This window comes from Panicum hallii, chromosome 4 (genome assembly GCF_002211085.1).
Source record: "Panicum hallii strain FIL2 chromosome 4, PHallii_v3.1, whole genome shotgun sequence".
Taxonomy (NCBI): domain Eukaryota; kingdom Viridiplantae; phylum Streptophyta; class Magnoliopsida; order Poales; family Poaceae; genus Panicum; species Panicum hallii.
The window spans coordinates 45,736,008-45,758,913 of NC_038045.1; the positions used below are offsets into that span (position 1 = coordinate 45,736,008).

General features: G+C 47.3%; 3 protein-coding genes across 3 annotated transcripts; all 3 read right to left on the reverse strand.

Annotated features, from left to right (window-relative positions):
• Positions 1-2,047: 2,047 nt before the first annotated feature.
• Positions 2,048-14,362, reverse strand: LOC112890007 (protein CELLULOSE SYNTHASE INTERACTIVE 1). Its single transcript, XM_025956834.1, has 8 exons — positions 14,183-14,362; positions 13,565-13,699; positions 12,188-12,255; positions 8,182-11,230; positions 4,264-6,802; positions 3,458-3,912; positions 2,619-2,735; positions 2,048-2,516 (listed from the first exon to the last, which is right to left on the reverse strand). The coding sequence occupies exons 2-8, from the start codon at positions 13,628-13,630 to the stop codon at positions 2,376-2,378; spliced, it is 6,435 nt and encodes a 2,144-aa protein (XP_025812619.1). The 5' UTR covers positions 13,631-13,699; positions 14,183-14,362; the 3' UTR covers positions 2,048-2,375.
• A 3,655-nt stretch (positions 14,363-18,017) lies between these two features.
• Positions 18,018-19,758, reverse strand: LOC112890224. Its single transcript, XM_025957121.1, has one exon. It carries the CDS (start codon positions 19,248-19,250, stop codon positions 18,609-18,611), a length of 642 nt encoding a protein of 213 aa, XP_025812906.1. The 5' UTR covers positions 19,251-19,758; the 3' UTR covers positions 18,018-18,608.
• A 974-nt stretch (positions 19,759-20,732) lies between these two features.
• Positions 20,733-22,551, reverse strand: LOC112890817. Its single transcript, XM_025957678.1, has one exon. The coding sequence runs from the start codon at positions 22,317-22,319 to the stop codon at positions 20,790-20,792; it is 1,530 nt and encodes a 509-aa protein (XP_025813463.1). The 5' UTR covers positions 22,320-22,551; the 3' UTR covers positions 20,733-20,789.
• Positions 22,552-22,906: the final 355 nt, after the last annotated feature.

The following is a 22,906-nucleotide window of genomic DNA, read 5'->3' on the forward strand; positions in this document are numbered from 1 at the left end:
ACTTCCAATGCACAACTTATAGTGTCTAGCGTATTGGTTCACGTGTTGACATTGGATCTTGCATGAGTATCAGTTTCTTTCTCTCTTCATTCTCACATAATAAGTGCATATAAGCTAAAAGTCCTATGTGATGGTATAACTAATACTATAGAAACCATCCTACATCGAGGAGGGTTGAGGATGCCCTAACACCAGTCTCAGTGGGGGTTTTATAAGGGGTTTTATAGGTATTAAATATCATTCCACATCAGCAAATTTGCTGACATGGTAGGGTCATTAAGAGAAGAGAAAATGGGAAGTTTCATGGGATATGAGGGGAGTTTCATCTCCATGACACTCCTCCGGTACAGTTACCAAGTTCTCAATCTTGGTAACTGTGCAATGAAACTATGCATTGAGACTAACCTAAGGGTAATCCCAACGTATAGTTTGCATGAGTACTGTCTATATTGCCATATCATTAAGACACCACCTTTAGAAACGACACGATATAATCCATGATGTCTTGGTGTGGATCTGTATTAAACTCTCTCTTTTCTCCGCCTATCATATTTATTTTCTATTTATTATGAAGACATCACCTCACTCCCAATGCACAACTTATAGTGTCTAACGTATTAGTTTAGTGTTGATATTAGGTCTTGCACGAGATTCAGTTTATTTCGCTCTCCACTCTTTCATTTATTATAGTGCTAGGTAAACTAAAAGTTGTATGTGGGAGTATAAGAGCATCTCCAATAGGAGTCCTAAATTAGGTCCTATCTTGAAATATAGGGCTTAAGAGAAAAAAAAATAGCCTCCAACAGGAGTCCTATTTTACAAAAAGCTGGCAAATCAATTTATGACTCAATCTCCCGGGTCCTAGATATAGGAATTAATTGGTTGGGTCCTATCTCTCTTTTGCCACGAAATCTAACTGACACAGACTTCTTTCCCCAATACCTCCGCTCCAATCTTGCCCCAATTAGTTGTAAATGACATGATTTGAGACCCCGCTGTTGGAGTATAAACTTTTTTTAGCCTTAAATATATTAAATATGTCCCTAATACAAATTATAGGATCTAAATATAAGACTCGTGGTCGGAGATGCTCCATCCAGTGCTACGAAAATATCTTACCCGCCCACCGCCCAGCTAGCGCCGGCCCAAATCGAGCCAAAGCGTTCCAAACTCCGAGTCCACCTGTGGGCCCTACGCGCCGACAGAATAAAGTGCCCCGAACTCGAAGGGTTGAATCCCCGATCGAAGCCATCCAGTGACACGCTGACACGAAACTCTCGAGCTCCCCCCACCCAAGCGCGACGATGCTGCTGCCGCTGCTGCTGCTTTTCTCCGTCCGCGTCGACCCGGCCGACCCCGACCTCGTCGCCGACCTCCAGGATCTGGTCCGCGCGAACGCCGCCGCCGCGGCAGCACCACCTCCGCCGCCGCGGCCTCAGCCGGAGCCGCCGGCGCCTCGGGGCCGGCCGCGCTGGGCGGAGAGCGAGAGCAGCCTGCCGCCGCCGATCTCGTCGCTGCGGCGGCGCCCGGCGCTGGTGCGCACGCGCACGGGCGACGGGCGCCTCGTCATCGCGCATCGCGGCGAAGGGTCGGTCGGGCGCGGCGGCCTCGTCTGCACACGGCGGCGCGAGGGCGAGGGCGAGGGCGAGGGCCACCTGACCATGCGCCTCCTCTAGCACGACGGCCTCCACCTCCCGCCGCGTTCGTCGAGCGCGCGGCGGCGTGAGCCACGCCCAGGCCAGGGCTCGACCTCACGGCCTAGCTGCCGGACGGCTTAGGATGATGTGATGTGTTACTGTGCTTGTGTAACTGTGTATGTGTCTCTAAGCAAGATTATCATGTTGGAAATAAAACTGATATTTCGAGGAACCATTTGTCATGACCCAACAATCTAGTCCTTGTTATGGTTGCTGTGATAGATCAGTACATAAACACTGAAACTACACTCGAATCGGTCGCAATAGCATGATCAATTGAGCATTCAGTAGCCATCTGTCTGCATCCTCACCACGAGAACAAACATGGCCAAGAAACTTGGGAACAGATATTGGTTATGAACAGCAGAACTCCATTCCGTATGACAGAACCTAACAGCATATATTTATTCTGTTTACACCCTTTACAAAGACAAAATCCCGGGGTAAGAAAAAAAATAAACGAATGAATCCTGTTACAATCAGTACAAAACATCTGCGAACTCATCTGTTTATATCTCACTGGAAAAAGGTACGGCAAATGACAACTTTCTCTGCCTGCTATTTACAATGATACACAAACTGGGTAACCTTTAGCAGAGGACAAAACAAGAAACCACCCTGGATCTCTTATAGAACTTTTAACTTACACAAGAACACCTAAATTATGTAGGTATACAGTTATTTGTTTGACCACTGGAACTCGATTTCCAGGTTCCTATTGGGACCGCTTTTGCTCTCAGGTAGCAGGGTGTACTCACCCGCGACTGAGCCCAGCATGACAACCCGGTCAATTTGGATAGTCACTTTCCCGAATGATTTCTGCAACCACAAATCGGAGAGATTGAGGATCCAATGAGAATGACATGGACCAGAAAAGGAATCTAAGATAGTCAACGTAATAAATCTCCGATGTTTTCATACCTTTCCGAATTTGCTGTTGTTTTTGCAGGAGATATGGAGTTTCTGGCCTTTGGGAGGGCTGTCAAAGGCCCATGCAAAGGCTTCATCCCATTCAGGAGTTGCGCCAGTGGATACAATCTGTGTATGAAGTCGTGCAAGTTAGGTCAACAATGCTTGCATGCAATAAAACTAGAATGTTCAAAGCCAGGTGTAGTGTGAGGTGAATGGCTTGTCAGGTCACTATTAAGAAGAAAACTAGTAGATGCGTCGATTATAGGCGCACACTATTCGTATAGCAAAATGGACTACCATTCAATATGCTTTGCTGCAGGCACATCGTAAAGGCACTGAAACTATGGAGTTATCTGACTATAAATTTTATTCCACTATGATGCTGTTCACAAGTTAAACTGCAACTTCCAAAGAAGGTCGTTTTAAGGTGAACTGGAGCTTTAGTTTATTCCAAGTCATGACCTGGTACAACCACATCCTTAAATTTGAATACTTCACAGTTCACAGCAGTGTTTTAAAGGCAACAAGACGACCCAAGGCGAGCTGGGTCCGCCTGGACGCCTAGGCGAGGCCTTTAAAACACTGGTTCACAGGCCTAAGAATCAGGAGCAGTAGGACTAAGTAATGAAATAATATGCCTTAAAAAGGAAATTCCAGTTAGGCTCATCACATAAAGCACAATGAGAACACTATTCTCCGCACAGCATTGTCTGAGCTTGATAGCCGACTGTCGGATTTTGCATCAGTGGCCCGGAATAGAAATGGAGATAAAACCAATAGCAAAGAAACATGCTGAGAAAAAATAAATGTAGGCTGTAGCAAGTTATTTTATGGTCAGAGATGTATACCTTTGTCAGCCTCGGCGTATTATTTCCAAGAGTAAGCTTGCAGAATGCACTAGGATTTCCAACCGATTGTCTTAGATTGTTGCCGCGCTTTATGGTAACTGTAAGTGTCCCAGGCAAGCATTGAAGAAGCAGTTCTGCTTTTTCTTGAAACCGGGGTGGGCCAGACTGTATCAAGTACTGAAGTAAAGGAATAGCCTCAGAGGCAGCCACTGACTGAGCTTTGAATACTTCAGCTGGGCAAGCTGACCAAGCTTGCCTGAGAAGATATAGTGAATCCAGTGCTGCTTCTTGAGTTGCCTCAGAACCAGTTTTAAGGGACGTTACAAGATGAGGAATGCATAACGTAGCAGGTTCAGTGACCCTTAGACGAGGGAAGTTGCTAAGTAAAGCGTTAAGTGCTTTAAGATACTCCTCATTAGCACTTCCAGATGCCCATATATCCTTCTCAATAGAAGCTGCAAGCAAACATCCACATTAGATGCATACACTCAGGGTATCATGACAAAATTATGTTCCAGGTTGCCAGAAGAAATTTAGCTTACTTTTTAGCCGAACTAAACACAAAACCAACTGTTCTGCTTAATAATTGCAAAAAAATAATCTCAGATTCGAACTGGAAAAGTAACTGTGAACTTCACAAATATGAGGACCTTGATTCCTGTATTTGCTATATATTACCTAGAACTTACTTATATTCAATGCTGAACATGGATATTAACATCTTTATTATGATAGGCATATTGGATAATAATGAAGTTAATATGCAAAATGAATATGACAGATACAAGAAAGAAATATTATTTTACCAGTTATAACTCTCACTGTTTCACTGGTTGCATACTCTTGTATAGTGTGATTATTGAACAGAAGTTTGACAAACATTGCTGCCTGAACGGAAGTGTCAGGATTGCTAGAACTGATAAGGTCAAGCAGGACCTGGACACCACCAGATTCTGCAACTGCTCTCTTATTTGCTCGGCTGTACATAACTAGATTCTGCAAGGCACAAATTGCTACCACTTTCATCTCTTCAGTTGGTTGATCTTCGAGGAGATTAACCAAAGCACGGCATGCTGCAACAGCATCAGTAGAACGAGCAAGACCTTCGTTTTGGAACAGATCTCCAAGAGCAAGAGCAGCAAGCAATCTTCCTTGTTGAGACTGTGTCTGTGGATCCAGAAGGTACATGGACAAAGGTGCAATAGCATTTTTAGCAGCCTTCGCCTCCCTTATTCTTACATTGTTAAGCAAAGCCTCAATGAGTCTGGCAGCAGTTTCCTCACATTGATGACTCCTCAGGAGATCTAGCAATGCTTCCACAGCACCACTTTCAGCCATTGCTTCTGCACTTGTTGAATCATCACTCTCCAATACAAGCAGGGCATTCAAAGCACCAACAACAGTGCTTTCCGTTCCTGATCTGAGCAACTGCACTAGTACTGCAACAGGAACCTCAAGGAAAAACTCAGTACTGTACTGCAAAATGCTAGACAAGACGGATGCTGCAGATTCCCACACAACATGAGGCAAAGGTGGGTCAGATTGCAACAAAACCTTGGACAGCTCGAAAACACCACCCTCCTTTGCAATTGTATTTGGCCAGGCTATTGCCAGGTTGGCAAGAGCTTTTATAGCTCTCTGCTGTAGATTTGGCAAACCTGATGAAAGAACTTGAATAAGAGGAGTAATAGCTTGCTCTGTTATTGTATCCTTCTGAAGGTGATCTTCTAAAAGAAGATGGGATAGGAGTTCTGCAGCTAATTGTTGCACAGCTGGTGGGGATGAATTCAATAGGGTAATGACTGGCTCAATAGTTTGGCGAGGTGTCAAGTTATAATCAGCGCGGCATTCAGGATGCTCCAAAATATTCACAAGAACCTGCAAAGCGCTATACTGCCCTTCAGGACCCATGTCTGCCTTAGAGAGCAAAGAGAAAAGAGGCTGTACTACTTTGGCTGCAGATGGACCTTTTGCTATGCTAGCATTGTTTGTCAAAATCCGAAGCATTTCCGCCAATGCAATGCAAAGAAAATCCGGAGCATCATGGAGAATATCAAGAATACTCTCAATTACACCAGCTTTCACCATTTCCAATTTGCAAGCTGGTCTATCCTTTCCAAGTTTCACCAAAGCTCTAGCAACCGCCTCATGAAGCATGTAGTTTCTGCCATACAAAAGACCGACAAGAGGAACAACAGCTCCATGTGCTGCCACTAATTCTGCTAGCTGCTCATCATCTAGAACCCTATCCAATGCACGAACCACAGAAAGCTGGGCAGGGTTCGCTTCGCTAACCAGTAGACCAACCAGGGGTTCCACAAAAAGTGCTGCCGCCATTGTTGAACGGATCCTTGTATTTGCAAATAGAACACAGCATAGTTCTGCAGCATCTCCTTTCAACTCCGCTGAACAGTCGGAAGAAAGAATACGGCACAGAACATCCACAGCATTCATCTCAACATCTGCAACCGCAAGTGCTCTCGAGGGATTGTCACAGAGAAGCCTAACAAGGGCTGATATAGCTGCATGCTGCTCCCTCTCCATGCCAGTACTCAGAATCTCCACAAGTGGTTGAATAGCCTGCCTAGCTGACTCACTGTTCCTCACATGGTCAGCAGAAAACAAGCTCTCTAATGCCTTTGCAGCACTGTAACGTGAATTCCTTGCTCCTAGACGGAGGACTGCCACAAGTTGGTTAACAACACCAAGTGCTGACTCATGGTGCCTTATTTCTGCACTACTGAAGAGAATGCCCAGCAATTCAGTTGTAGCTTCTTCAGTTGCATCTTGTGGGCTAAGAGATAGATATTTGGTAAGTGCTTCTAGGATTCCAGCTTCAGCCATTAGCAGCATGTTTTGGGGGCAATCAACTGCCAACTGAGTCAGAAGACCCAAGGCCAAGAAAGGAGCACCAGGTCTTTCAGGAATGGGTTTAAGTAGATCCACAAGAAGAGGAATAGATTTTCTGGAAGTTGCACCAACCCTGATATCATCAACTCTGAACAGCCTCTCTAATGCAATTTGATCAGGATTAGGCACCAACATGAATTCCTCTGATAGCTCCAAAAGATCAGCTATATCAACATCAGCGCATCCAAGCAAAGATATAAGTCCAATGGCTGCACCAGAATTAGCAACAGCCAGAAGAGTTCCTCTGCTACCATTGCAGACCAGACTTGACAAAGCTTGTGCAGCAAAGTACCTGTATGCTGGCTCATCTGATCTTAACAAGTTTGAGAGCACAGGAATGGAGTGTAACGCTGAGTCTGATCGAATTATTTCTCTTTCTTGGAATAGCAAAGCAAGAAGCAAGGAACAGACCCATGAGGTGCTATCTTCTTCACCCTGACAAAGAACATGAACATATGTAAGGGCAGTCACAGGCTTGCAGAAAATCTAAAGAAACTTAAAAAGCTACATGCAGGAAGAGAATAAATAGTGGATAAGCAAAAATGACAGAAGAATATGAATTCAGACAGATTCTTGAAGCATGGATATTCCATATGAAAATGATTTTAGGCAATTCCAATGTTAAACTTATTTTTTTATATATATAAAAAAAGATACTTAATGCCCTTATGTGCAAATGCCAAATAAGTAAACATGCGGTAGTAGTGGTATCCAACCAATAAGATGAAAGCAATTCACACAATTCAAATTTACTTCTGGTCATGTCTGATTTTGAAGTGTTTGACCAAAGGAGATATGGTGACTTATAGAACGAATAATGAAATGCCAAATAGAACTTCATCGAATATTCAGATGTCATTGCAGTACTGAATATATCATGAGTATCGAAAGAGTGGAATAAATAAATCAGATTGACCATCATGTTATCTGTGCATCGGCTTATAAGACATACTCCCTCCATCCCAAATTACAATTCGTTTGGCTTTTCTAGATACATAATTTTTGCTATGTATCTAGACATAGTGTACATCTAGATGCATAGTAAAATATATGTATCTAGAAAAGCCAAAACGAATTGTAATTTAGGACGGAGGTAGTATAAATGTAATCAAGACCAGAAGTAGAAGCAGAATGGTTGAACCAACCAACATAATATCTGTTTGGCAAAGATTGTGCACAGACAACACCAATGACTCCCCCAATTATAGAGGTAAGTAAGTACAATCCCATGTTTCATGGTTAAGTATCCAAATTTATTACACTGTCCAAATTAAACTATTTTTTCTATGTAAAATAGATGGAATCCTTACAACCAATTTGGTCAAATGTGATACTCCAGTGTACCAATAATTACTTTAACTTTACCTTTACCTTTACCTCTTAGCGAGGTTCTCATAACTTGATTACTCTACATAAGCATCAATGAGTTTCTGAAACCAAAACTTTTTTTCCACGTAATCTCTTGGAAAATTAGGACATTAAAGTACTCCCTCCATTCCAAATTGTAGGTCGTTTTAGCAAATCCATATACATAGTTTTTGCTACGTATGTAGATATAGCATATGTCTATGTGCATAGAAAAATTTATGTATGTAGAAAAGCCAAAGTGACCTATAATTTAGAACGGAGGGAGTATAATAATATATTGGTGTTACCAAATTAACCAACAATGTAAAGCAGAAAGACTGTTCTACGGAGCTAACTAAACTATACTAGCTATAATCATAGTTTGTGTAAAATTATCGAAGCACAGGAGACACTAGCTTTCATGCAAAGGATTACAGAAGTAATGGAAACAAACAGCATTAACATACCACATATTGGAATGCATTTTGTGAAATCTTCTCAGTGAGCATTTCAACTGCTCCAGCTTCTAGGATTTCTGCTCTTGTTTTGCTGTCATGACGAGAAAAGACAGCAAGAAGCCATAGTGGAATCATGTTGCCTGAGATTACAGCAGTACGGCACACAGTTTCACCATCATTGTTGTTTTCTTTGGAGTGTCTGGATATCCTAATATCTGATATGCTATCACCACTGCCACTTTCAGCAGGCGTGTTTGCCATATGGATCATATCAATTAAAGAATGAATTAATTGAATATATAGACTTGAATCATTCAGAATCTCTATCTGCTTCTGACAATGCTCTTTTGCTGCACAAACAAGAAGAGCACATCCACCAACTTTAACTTTAAGCACGTTAGAGCCAATGACTCGCCGTGTGATTGATGACATGCAACCTGGAGTTTCAGAAACCAAACCACCCACAACATCATGTTGGTCGGAACACAGTCTTGCCACAACTTCTATGGCTTTATCTTGTAAGGAGGGAGCAGCATCAGCTATACATGAAACAAGGGGAAGTATTGTGTGGGGATTTTCTGCAAGAACTACCCAGGGAGCCTTGGTGTGCCCACTTGATGCCTTTGATCGTGATAATAGCACCAGTGCATCAAGAACTTCTGATGTTGCAGCAGCTTCACCATTGGCAGCTTCCAAGAGTCCAGCTAGAGCAAGGACACACCCAGAGCGGTTAATAGTATCTGAAAGCAGCTGGTTAATAGTTCGACACTGCAAAAGACGAGCTATTGCTGCAGCTGCATGAGTTCTTCCATCAATAGTTCCCTCTCTTAGCACACGTGTTACACGGAAGAGAATTTCTTCAAAAGACACCTGTAGAGATAATCCCTGATCAAGAAAAAGATTAGCCAAAGCTCTGGTCGCTTGTTCTGCTACTTCAATAACGGAAGAGTTTGCAAGTGAGGCCAATGGAGATAAAGCATCCTGTCCAATTGCAGTAACCTCTTTGTTTTGCTTGATTGAAAGAAAAATGGCAGCAAGGCAACATGATGCACCCATTAGTATTTTGTCAGACTGAATATCAAGCAGCTTCATAACTGACCCAAGTGTCTTCACAGCAATATGAGTTTCTCGCAGGTCCTTGCGGCAATGGAATAGACCAGCAAGAGCAGATGCTGATTTAGCCTGAGTTTCTTCCTTGGGTGAGCTAAGAATTTTAATCATTGTCTCAACCGCGTCATTTGCAGCACTTCCCTCATGTAGAATATCATTGAGTGGTGCAACAGAGAGCAAGCTTTTCAAAGCATCCAGAACATAAACTTTTGACTCAGGCTGTTCACTTGTCAAAAGAGCAGATAACTGACTAATAGTTCCTGTATCTGACTTGTGGATGAGATGATTCAGTGTTTTAGAAGCTATCTCCTTACCATTATCACTTCCATTTTTCAGAAGCCATAGTAAAGCAGGAACAGCATCTGCACTTTCAACACATGCTCTTATGTCTTCACTGTGATTGCATAAATTGCCAAGGATGATCGCTGAATCTTCTTTAGCTTTTGGAGATCCAGTTTCTAAAATTTGTACAAGAGGAGGTATGCCACCAGCAGCAGTGATAGCCCATTTGCTCTCATCATTCTCCTTTGATAGAAGAGCAAGCAGAGCAACAGCACATTCCTGCTGCTGTTCTGAGGAAAGACCAAGTAAAGAAATCAATAGCTGAACACCTTCACGACCTTGCAGAGCTTGCCATAGATCACAGTCCTTCTTGCAGAGAGCAAAAAGTGATTTCGTGAGGTCATCTTGCACCTCAGTACCTGCCATGGTTATTAAACCAACAAGCAAGCGTTTCGCATCAGAATCTGCTAGCGTCTTGCAGAGAACCGGGTTACTATACAAGCTAGCCAAAGCTTCAATTATGCGCTCCTGCACAAGGAAGGGCACCTTAGGCTTAAACTGCTTCAACAGTGTTTTCTCAATGTCAAGAGGATCAGAAGCACTGATAGATTCCGCATTTGCGTCATATATCATCAAGGCTGAGGCCAATGCACCAAGAGTATCTGCAATCTGTGCAGGTGAAGAGCATGACTCGAGACTCTCACCAAGGCTTGAGATTACATAAGATAAACCACCAGATATATTTGCCAATGCACACATTGCATTCTCTTGCAATGCCTGAGCAGATTCACCTTGCATGAACTCTTTTGATGGAGCGATAGTAGCATTTATAAGAGCAGGAATACCATTAGAATTAGCTATCTGACGCCTGGCCTCTTTACTCTGTGCAGAAAGGGACTTGAGAGCCCCAGCAGCTTCAGCTCTTATGGAAGTTTCATTTCCAGGACCAAGTAACTTTAGAAGCTGCTTTGTTGTTTCTCCAGATAAAACTTTAGAACAAACAGAAGAGTCTTCCACCATCAAAGACCCAAGAAGATAGCAAGCATTTGCAAGGGTGTTTGTATTTCCCGAACTGACCAGCTTTACAAGTATATCAACTCCGCCACATTGCACAGTTGCTGACCAAAACCCCTCTGTGTTTTTTGATAAATTCTTCAGCGCTCCAGTTAGAAGGCCATCCACCAAACTCTCATTTTTTAGAGTAATTTTAAGCTGCTCCCATAGTACCGGAACAACATTTTCCGTTGAGAAAATCTTTGATCCAACATGATCCCTTATCCCACCTTGTGAAACAGCATAGATGGTTTTGGCAGCTGCAGTTTGGCTTTCAGCTGACTTTGATCTGAGAAGAGCAAGCAATGGTGGGATGCAACCACCAAGTAGGACTTTCACCCTTAATTCCTCTTCCTTGCAAAGAGACCCAAGAACAGTGGCAGCCAGCATCTTAACTCCGGATGGTCCAGACCTAAGAAGAGATACAAGAATTGGAACGGCCTGTGAATGTGACCCAACAGCTCCAAATGCAGTATCACGTGTTTGAACAAGATCTAATAACTGCTTCAAAGAGCTCTCTTTCTCTTGAGTGGATGAAGAACTCTGCCGTAACTGCTCAATACAATGAGCAACACTTGAAAGCGTCTCCTCATCCTCCACATTAACTCGGTTCCTGCAGGTACAGAATTATAAGGCTCTGAATCTCAAGCAGCTCCGACGCGTTGTGTGAGCACAATTTTAGGTATATTAGGAAAAATGATACTAAAAGATGCATGATTGAGGTGAATTCCTTAAAATATTTTTCTGGAAAAAAAAAACTCATAAAGGATTGGCTGATAAAAATAATCACACAACCCAATGTCCATTCCAACACGATCCAAGAGATTATAAACTAGCAATCCCCAGATTAATAATTTCATTATTATTAGTACTGGTAAATTTGCATTGCATATAGAGTAATTATAGCATGGCAATTAGTGTTTCCCAATAGTATTCTTAGTTGGCTATCAGTATCCTGTAAAATCTAGTTGATAGACCACTGTAGGTATATACTGCCACCATTCTCTTGTCATTCTAGAATTAGGGCAACTAACCATTACAAACTTTGACAAAAAGACATGAATAAAGTTGTTCAATCTGTGAAATGAAAATCATACTGGCAAATTTCTCACCAAAGAGCACTTTGATGCCAGTGTATTTTTTCATACTCTTTTGCTAGAACATAATAAGAAAAATCAACGGCAGGAGCAGTTAAGTTTTACTCGACGCAGCAAATATTGGTGATGTGTTGGAGCAAGTGTTGCAAGCTCTCCTACAACTATTTATCAAATTAAATTGTTATAGAGAGCAGACAATCACATATCTGTTAAGTGGACGAAAAGAAAAATCGAAATATTTACTGGATCACTCTTGAAGACTAAGACTGTATTGAATGATATGAATATATACTAAAGAGAAAGTTATAGAAACTTTACAGTCAAAAATCAACTACTCTATTTTTTAAAAAAAATAACAATAGGGGGCTTGTGACAAGTGAAACTGCCATGTTAGAGATCAAAATCTCCAGTCTCGTTTCTCTCTTAATAACGTAAATTTGCACTGTGCGCCGCGAAACAGAGTCAAAACTTACTTGCCCATTTTCATGACTGACATAGGAGTTGGTGGCTCTGATTCTTGAACTTTGTCCACATGTCTTTCCTGTTAATGGCAACAGAAGCAGTTATTATCAAGAATTCATGATGTGAAAATTCAAAGATCACTTCTGAAATTTACATGAGTTCATATCTCATCACGGAATGCACTGGACCATACATACATTCTATATTCCAGAAAATTGACACTTCAATCACAAAAATAGAGTGCAATCCTAAGAGGTATCAAATAATGGAAATAATGCCTTATGAAATAGGTGGATGCTCAACTTAAATAATGTGTTATCAGATTGATTGCATGTGTTTGTTTTTCAAATTGTAAACTAGATACAAGAGACTCAGCATCTTTGAAAGCAACATGAATAACAGCTATCTTGCCATTTCAAAAGCCTGCTACATCACAATATGTGCCCAAGGTGCATATTAAACTACTCGTCATTACTTAATTTTAACTAAGATAAACTTGGCAGATAATAGAAAAACCAAAATTGAAACAATAAGAAACTTATTTTAGAGTCAAGTTTTTCCCCCTGATTATTTGGATTTAAATTTCTGGTTTGTGCTATCAAACGTATGACACAGAACATGATTTTATATGCAAAAAAAGTAGGACTGAAGGGAATAATGATGGAACGTAACAAAGGAGAGAGGAAAAGGGTGCATTTTCAATCCGAAACAAATAGCAAACCTGAGATTCAAAGATTAAGATGATGCAATGATGCAGTAATGATATGTGTAATCAAGTAAGCATTTTCCGGGTGCTATCACTTCATTCAAGTAGCTTAAATTACATCAATGCTAGTTTCCAATTCTTTCCAGTGGTCATAGATGCCAAAAGGTAACATACTGAAGACACATGACATGACTTTCAATTAAAACAGCACTTGTGTTATTTGTAGAAAGATCTAAGATCTTTTCAACGGTTCAACCCATTTTAACTGAAATCATTTATAGAACAGGAGATGTCCTTGTTTTCTTATTGAAAAAGGATAGTTCATAGGGCATAAGAGCTTCCAAGTTTCTCAAGACGGATTTTCAAACTACTGCTCACTATCAAGCTGGATTAAAAAAGGACCCTTAAAAATACATAATGAAAACCCCACTTCTTAAATATTTCACAAATTCGCGCGGGAAATACTTTTCTCCAGTGGACTGAATACTGATCTCACTTTCAAAGCATATCATACTGTAACACAACGTACAGTTAAATCCAAAATGGATGCCGCAAAACCTCACATGAAACAACCAATTCCTTCCAAGCAACAGGAGGACAGAATTTCGGCTGATGAACATGAGAAAGTGACAGGCCACCAATCGACAAGCTCAGAACCACAAGAATCCGAGAGGAGACCAACCAGATCTGCGCCGCCATGGCTGCCGCCATTGGTTCCATTGAACCGCCACGCCAGTGCTGCCGCCATTGTCAGCTGTCAGAACTCCGCGAGACTAGCAGATCAGGCTATCCGCTTCCTCAGTGCCGAGCTCTCAACCTGAAACAATTGGGAATCAGATCCACCTCAAAGACGACCCAATCAAGCGGACCATACATCAAATTAACCCCCAGATTTCGCAGCGAGCTTAAGCGGCTAGCGATGCGTGATTCCAGATCCAACCATACGCGAATGCGAGAGCCACCGCTACTACCCAGTGGAATCGGACACTCCCCGATTGCGCAAAACCATCAGACCAGCTCCCACGAATTGCAGCATTTGGCTGCGATTGCCCCGCGAGCTCCTCACTCACCCAGCTAGATCACGCGTCCCCAGCCGCTACCAACCACTCGCGACCCCCGGAGCCTGCCACCGAACCCCGCACCCGAACCTGCTGCGCTGCGCTGCACTGAAGCGGTTACTACTGCCCGCCAGTCACGGCGCCGCCCAAGACCCCAACACCGACAAAAAAAAACGCCCAGAAAAGCCGCGAAAAATCCGGGGAACTCAGACCAGTTCCTCGAGAGGGAGAGAGTGGCCGACCTCTCATGGAATCGCCGCGCCGGGGAGGGAGATTTTGCGAGCAATCTCACGGGAGCCGCCCTGCTATCTCGCGGCCGCAGATCCAGCGGGGAGGGAGGCGCCCATTCACAGACGCCGCCCAGCGCGTCTGTTACTCTCTCCTTTTCTTTTCTGGGCGATTTAATTTCGCTAATTTCCGCGGCGTAAAAGGGCTTGGCGTTTATATAGCAAGTGAGCTCTCCTCTTCCCAACGACTGCCGACAGTGGCAGTGGGGAAGCAAGTTGGCTTGCAGCCAGCCATGGTGCGCCACTTTTGCAGTTTCACCCCTCAACACAATTTTATTGGCTACACGCCCCGCGTGACGGCATAAGGAGTAGAGGCCCATATTCAGCAGATTAAGGGACTTAGCTGGGATTATCATGTTAACGAGGGTCAATATGCAATATTGTAGCTTTTTTTTGTTGTTGTTGGGCTTTCGTGATTAGATTAAGCAGGGGGGATTAGTTAATTAGGGAGCACGATACGCTGGATGAGGGTGGTGGTTGGTCAGTGCCAGTCTGCATGGGCTGGCCGCGGGGAGGGTTTTTTGTGATCGCCCCCCAGAAGACAAAAAATCAACAGGTGGGAGAGGTATTTGCCAACTCCCGAATAGCTGTAAAATCAGTGATACCCATGAGAGGATCGAACACCAACAGTTGGGCATTTCCTTAAAAATTGTAATGTTGGGAGAATGATTGTGCATATGACTGTTTTCTTTCCTGCAAGACGAGTGATTAATTAATTCCCCGTTGTGTCTTGTCCAGGATGTAAAATATTTTTCCAAATTAGGAACAACACTTGTTGGATATGATTTCTAGTTCGAGACAAGTAAAAAGAAAAAAAATAAATACATCAGTCATACCAGCTATAAACCAACAAACCGGGTCCAGGAGTCATGCATTTTACCTTGCCGTGTTACCACAAACGATGTCATCTATCAAAAAGAAAAAAAAAAGACACTATCAGAGGTCACTTGAATCAATCGCGTACACGTCGATCATGTAACAAGGCCTTGAGTGGGCAGTAAACAATACGATCCGTGATGGAATTATCGTAGAGTACGCAGGCACGTTCGCGACTCTGAGTCTCTGACAGTTCTGAAGCGGAAAAGCAAGCTAGATCCTTCCTCTGCTCGGGATCGCCCTCCCTTTTTCTTTCCTTTTTGTGCCGGGGATTGCCTAATCAGTAGGTTAGGGTGCTGGACCATGCCTGCGGCTGCGAGCGAAAAGACAGCGCAGCCCCTCGCCGCTGCACCCCCCCAGCTCTGCTCCGGCGTGGCCATGTGCACGATCATCACTCCATTGTTGACTCCGAGTTGATTAAGCTCGATTGTTTGTCAGGTTGTTTAGTAAACCCAAATGGTAGCTCCAAGCCAAGGAACAGTAACATCTGAACTAACGGCGGATGGCCTCATGGTCCTTTGCATGCACTTATGTTATGCACCCAAAGGAGTATTCGGTGTTAATCTTGTGCTAGCTAGCTAACTTTTTTTTTTCCTTCCTGACACGAGACGTTGGAGTCAAAAGACAAAAAAAAAGGGGAGAATTCACTGTGAAGCCTTGGCTCGGCGGGGCTCGTTTTTCCTCCGGATGGATGGCGATGTGGACGGCGCAACTGCCGGTGGTGGCGACGGCGTTCTTTGGGTGAATGGGACGGCGCAACCGCATCACGGCCGCGCCCAGGACACCACTCGCCGACGATGAGGAGCTCCGACGACCCTAACTAACCCATTCTCGCGGAGCTAACAAATTAGTGCGTGCGCGTACGCTGCGTCGTCTGAGGTGGGCGGCGGCTGACGACTGCGACGCCGCACTTGTCGTGTCGCTCGCTCCGGTCGATTCGAAATCATGGTGTTTCGTGTTCGTGCTCCAACGTCCATCTCCCTGATTCCCCACTTTGCAAATTTACCCATGCATTTAGATTTAGATGCTCTCGAACAACCACATTTTTTTAGAAAAAAAGGCGCTCGAGCATCCACAGTTGACGACAACAGATTGTAGCCGGCCGGGAGAAAAGATGGAAACCATCCGCAGATCAGAGACCCCAGGGGGTGTCGTGCTCTTCTTCCTGCTTGTTGTTTCACCGCGCACGGAAGCCCAGCACGTGGCACCGACAGTCGATGCTGGCGTGGCTAAAGCTGAGCTAGCTGCCCAGCAATCTCCCGGCTGGAACGGCCTCCTTTTTTAATCCCCTCTTCCAGCTGACGACCTGCTGCTACTCCTCAATCGCTCACCTCACCCGGGCTCTGCTCGCCATGGGCGCGCCGCGCCGAGCACTCATCTCCCGCGCGGTCCCCAGACGTCAACTCTGTTCGCACGACGGCCACGGAAACCGCCGCGGCGCGCGCGAGCGCGACGGCGCAAGCAGGATGCGGCGACAGCAACCGGAGAACGACGCCCGGACGGCTCGATGTAACAATAGCAATTCTTTTTTTTTTTAGACCCATATACCAATAACAATTCGACCCGCCGTCTCGCTCAACAACCGAAGCCCCGCCGGTGGAGCGGCGCGACGGGATGCTGCTCCACCCAACCGACCTCAACGGCCGCTTCCTTCGCCGCCCGCGTCCACCGCCTCCGCGCCATTCATGGCGCGGCGGACACTAACCAACTCCACGACACGCCTGAGCGCCGACGCGCCGGGCGCCGAGGTGAAACTCGCCGTCCCGTGCTCGGAAGCGCACCCACCGACGGGCCGAGCCGACCCTGGGCGCCTCTGAAACGTGGCCGGGCTGTTGGGCTTTGTCCCGTGGCGGCGGCGGGATTATTGGGTAACTCCACCGCCGCCGGCTAATCATTCACCGGCCCGGCGATCACTGATTAGCGCCCATGCGCCCGGCGATCCAGTGCTGTGCAGTCACGCTCGCCCGGAGTAGCTTGGCTCTTTCGATCCGCCTCCGTCTCTCTTCTTTTCTTTTCTGCGCATGTGGCTTGGGGCCTCCCCTGCTCCCGTCCCCCGGTGGTAGGTGGGCGCCCGCCCTCGTGGAACGTGCGCGTACAGTTGTCGCCCGCGCCGAATAGAATCTTCCGCCGCGTGCTCCTCCACCCGGCAGCCCGGCGCTGCGCTGTCCGGAAGCTTTCGCCATTCATGGGGGAGGCGACGCGCCGGCAGCCGAGCTGAAGCTGACGTCGCGCGGAAGCGTGCTAACAGAACCGAAAAACCGAATGCCCAGTCCCTACTAGTGCTAGGTAGCCTAGGCTTAGTAGTTGCGCAAATGTGATGATACGATCTCAGCTGTTTACACGCACTGCACAGTGGGGATACTCTGGCTAGCAGCTTACGAGTACGAGCTGTTCGCCTGTTCCTGGATCCATAAAGCAACAACATTTTCGCAAAAAAAAATTCTGAAAATTAACATTCTCACAATTTTCCAACACTGATTTGCCGAGTCACTCCAAAGATTCTCCAAAAAGGAAACAAAAAAGGAGACGCGTATGGTGTGCTCAGAGAATTGGTGCTAACTACCACAAACCTCTGGGCTTCGGCCCAGGAATATCAACGTCGGGTACATATGGGCTCAGTATTGTTACACGGCCCTTTCTTCTAGCAATAAGGTTACTTGCTTGTGCAGTATGTCCTCCCAAAAAACCTTGCTTCTACAGTAGTATTCGGTTCTAAAAAAAGTTTTTTAACGTTAAGAAGCTGATGCTAGATGATAGGTGACAATTTAACAAGTACATGGCCATAATCTACACTGCTTCCTTCTGCAAAACAAAAAGAAGAAGAGAAAGATAAGATACATCTACAGTGTTTCCTCTAGGCTTGCAAACATGAGCTGCTTCCTCTTCATAATGACTGATTCCAATGCATGCCTAGTACATTTTAGTCCAACTCATTTGCAACGGCAACGTCGACTTCAAATTTACATTGACATACCCAGTGGGAAACAACAACCAGCGCATTTCATTACCACCATATCCATGCAGAGTACCAGCTGCAAAATTCACAATAACTATGCAGTAACGAAGACTCGAAGAGCATTTGGGGTTTCACATCTCCATCTCATCAAAGTCGTATCCATATCAGCACATTCAAGCCGTTGGGTTCTGGGATTATTTGTCCTTGTGCAGAATCTATGGCACATTAGGATCCAAGAGTTTCTTAAACCCTTCTCGTGCCATATCCCAGGTATCCATGTCTCTTCGCCGGAAATAATCCAGCCGCAACCAGTAAAAAGAGAATTTCTTGGCACACTCCTCACCACCAATCAAAATTGATGGACACTGCTATGATTCTCTCGCTATAATCCGGTATTGATCGCACCTACGAATTCGACGACGACGGCGACTACAAGAATTCCGTCCTCTCCGGTGACTACAAAATTGTTCCTACGGCCGCAAAATTTTGCTCGAGGCGCATGCGACAGCTGCATGCTTGCAAGCTTGCAAGACATGAGATTCATTCCTCTCAATGCACCATCCTAGGCAAGCTCATCCGCATCCCGCGCCGCGACGCCGCGCGGATCGCGCCCTCGAAGCACGCCTCGGCCGGGACCGGGGACGCCGCCGGCGCCCGCGCGGCGGCCTCCTCGCCCGCCGCAGGCTTGGCTTCCTGATGCCCGTCCAGCGGATGCGACCACCGCCGCGGACGCTGCTGGTGCGCGGGCGCCGCCGCGCCGCCGTCGCGCTCGTCGACGAGCTCCAGCACGAGGCGGCGGTCCTCGACCTTCCTGGCGCCGACGCGGTGCGCGGCCCCCTCCCGCGAGATCACGAGGCGGCCGTCGGCGGTGCGCTCCCGCGCCAGCGGCCGGAGCGACGGGATCGGCGGCGGCAGGCGCCGCGGGCGCCGCCGCCACCCGTAAGACACCCAGCACCCGCCCCCCTCCTCCCCCTCCCTCCCGTCGCAGCCATCCCCCACGCCGCCGCCGCTGGCGCTGGCGAGGCAACGCACCGCGCGGGCCGAGGCGGCGATCGTGCGCGTGGCCACGTTGCCGCCCCACGGGGAGGACGAGGAGGAGGTGGGGGCGTCGGAGTCGGCGGCGATTAGGGTCTGGAGGCCGAGGGGGCAGGCGGTGGCGTCGCGGGCTCCGGCGGCCGGGAGGAGGAGCATCGCGGATTCGCCGCGTACGGTGGCGGGGCGGATAGGGAGATCTCTCCCTGGCTATTTGGAGGTCGCCCTCCGAGTTGGACTCGGCGCGGCGTCCTTGGATTGGCTCATCCGTTTGGACGAGCTATTCGGTGGACGAGGATGACGTGTACTTATACCCGGACGGGGGCCGTGGCCCGTGGCCCGTGGGCGGCGGCGTGCCGGCGTTGGCGAGGGTTTGGTTTCGAGTATCCCGGGATCGGACGGTGATTAGGCTAATCAGCCGGGTTCGCCGAGATAAGGATCGTTTCTTCCCTTATTATCTATGCAGGTTTTGCGTTTTCACTGCACAACTTGTTGAAAATTGTTTCTCCTTTTTTCTTTGAGACCAGTTGAGATTTGAGATGCGCGAGATAAGGATCGTTTCTTCCCTTATCAATGCAGGGACGTGCCGTCGCGCGCCGGCGAGGCCGGGACCGTCTACAGCTGGATTACGGCCGGCCCCGGGGCCGCCGCCTGCGCCATTGGAGCCCGAGCTCTTCGCCCACCGGACAACTTCTGCTTCTGGCCGCAACTGAGCCCTGCATCTCGCCAGCGTGACCCGTCGCGGTGGGCTCGGAGTCGCCTGCAACCTGTTCGACGAAACGCTGCAAGGTAACCAGCCGTGGAGCCTGGCACTCTGGCTGCTTCTTCGACAGTTAGGTCACGGAACAGATGGTTATGGAGTGTGGATGATGGTGGTCTCGCCGCCGGTTCTGCATTCTGTGCGGCGTTGGCACAATTGACCTGGATACAATTTATAGGGAGCATTTTCTGCGCGAGAAATTGGACAGATTACAACAGCAGCAGAACTTGCTCTGGAGTCGAGGGCTCATGCTACTGCTATGCATCACCCTAGTCTATTTTAAAAAGTGCTTCGGATGTCTGAAGAAGACTGTGGTGTGTCTTTAGTTTTTCTATTAACTTCCATGTTAATGAACACCGAAGACGGGAACCTTTTTCGCTGTGACCTGGTAACAGCAGCATCTCTGAAAGCATGAAAGCTCATTTTTGGAAGCTCATGGTGCTGACAGAAATGAGGCGCAGAGCTTCAGGATCAGCTCGCAACGTGCGATGGATTCCTAAATCCTAAATTCTCTGCATGGTCATCGGTTCCATCAATCTCATTACACATCAGAGGAACTTGCATATAAATAGAATCAGAAGGGAGAGGAAATTCAGTAACCAACTAGTCACAGAAGTAAATTCTGAAGATTACCAGCTTATAAAAAAACAGATAAACACAACAGGGATATGTTAACTATCTCTTCTTCGTGGTACAAGTCTCCATCGACAGGTGTCAAAATTAAGCTAAGACCTAAGAAGTTTGGAGGAAATCAATAGACATCAGTTGGTCACAACAAGTTCAGGCTTCTCCAGTGCTTGATCAACAGAGCTAACAGGCTGCATAGGATTGGTTGGGCACAGTGTCAAAATTAAGCTAAGACCTAAGAAGTTTGCAGGAAATCAATAGACATCAGTTGTCACTTCAAGTTCAGGCTTCTCCTTGCTTGATCAATAGAGCTAACAGGCTGCATAGGATTGGTTGGGCCCAGTGAAGAAGGCATCTGCAGGCTCCATGCAGCCGCGACGCAGAGAAGATGATGCCACCTGACCGGTGCCGACGCCATTGTACGGTGATCCCATCTGGCCGAAGAAGCTTGATCCCACAGCATCGGCATGAAGATATGCTCCCGTATCCGTCACTGCTGGCAAGACGCACGGGTCGGTTGAGGGCAAGTCGCCGAGGGAACGCATGAACTCGTCGATGTCAAAGTTGTCAAGAAAGCCCAAATCCAAGGAGGTATCGACGGTGATGCCGGGGTTGAGGTCCTGGTTCGCCGAAATTGACACCGGCGCTGCTGCGAGCTGGTCTGCACCAGTGGGACAATTACCATCGGCGTGATCCACCATCACCATGGAAGAAGAATAGCTGGGCTGCGAAGTTGACATGTCGAGCGGAGCGTCATCAGCCACACGCCGCCGGGCCGCGGTTGGAGCTGCTTCGTCGGCGAAGGAATCCGCTTCTCCCCTCTTTCGCTTCTTGCCGTGGCCGCTGAACCGGATGCGGTAAAGCCTCAGCTGTGACTCCGCCAGGTGGTCCGGGGCGGTGATCGCGTACTCGTGCATCACCCACCCCGTGCTGCCCTTCTCGCCCCCTTCCTGGAAGCTGAGAGCTTTCTTGCGCCACGCCACCTCATCCGCGCCGCCGGGGCCAGGGATTCGCAGCTTCTCACCGTCAACGCAAGTCCTCTCGCCATTCCAGAACCCACCGCCTGCGCATGTCCGCTTCTGCCGCGAACCCTTGCCGCTCTTTGCCTGCCCCAGAGCGAAGAAGAATGCGTCGTCTTTGCATCCGTTACGCTCGAGGAGCTCCCACGGCGGTGCGCTCAGTGGGTCGTCGTCGAGGATGAGGCCGTCCAGCGGGAGGGCCTGGCCCAGGATGCGGCGGAGGAGGTAATGTGCGACGACATCGCCGTCCTCGGGAGCAAAGAGGAAGCCCGGCGGGAGACCGAGCGCGCGCGGCACCTCCATGGCGCCGCTCTGCTTCCTCCCGTAGCTGCTGCGTCGGATGTGGTACAACCTCAGGGGCGAGCGGGCCAGATCCTCCGGGGCGGTGACCGCGTACTCGTGCATCACCCATCCCGTGCTTCCCTTCTCGCCGCCGCCGCCGCCGTGGAAGTTGAGGGCTTTCTTGCGCCACGCGGCCTCCTGGTCGCCGCCGCCGGGGACGCGCAGCTTGTTGCCTTCCGCGCACGTCTTCTGCCCCTCCCACCAGCCGCCACCAGCGCAGGTCCGCTTCTGCCGCGTCCCCTTCCCGCACCGCGCCTGCCCCTCCGCGAGGAAGAAAGCTTCCTCCTTGCGCCCGTTCCGCTCGAGAAGCTCCCACGGCGGCGCGCTCAGCGGGTCGTCCTCGAGGATGAGGCCGTCGATCTGAGGCCGCCAGCCCAGGAGGCGGGGGAGGAGGTAGAACTCCACCGCCACCTCATCCTCGGGAGCGAACACGAGGCATGCCGGCAGATCGGCCACGCGCAGAGCCGACTCCATCTCCATGCGCCGCGCTCAGGGTGGTTTAGGGCTCAAGCGCTAGGATTTGGGGGAGAGGGAGAAGGAGAACTGGCGCGTACTGGCGGCGCGTCCCTTGGCCCATATATATTGGGATTATTGGCGGCGTGAGGGAAGCGGATCTGGGGCGGGGCGCGCGGCCGCCGGTCGGACAGGGGGACAGCTGTTTTTTTCTGTTCGGAGGAATCGGATTCGCTTCAAAATATGGAAATATTTTCCTTCCTACTGGCTACAACTCGAATGAATTACTGGGATCGCCACTCATAAATCTCTTTTCTCTGAGAACATGTTTAAAATATTATCCAATAATTCAGAGTATTGTAAAAGAAGTATACATTCATTTTATCTACTAACAGTTTTTAGGTAAAATATTTAGAGGTGAGAATCAGAATAATATAGTAATATATGACTTTGAAAACAAATGATATTATTTATTATTCTGTTTCTTCCAATGATCTTGCTTAATTTCTGTGTAATGTTAAGAATTGGACTTTGTTCGAATAAACAAAGATAGATAGATCTGAAAAAAAGTAATTTTAGGTACATACTTCCTAGATAAAAAAAAAAGAACAGAT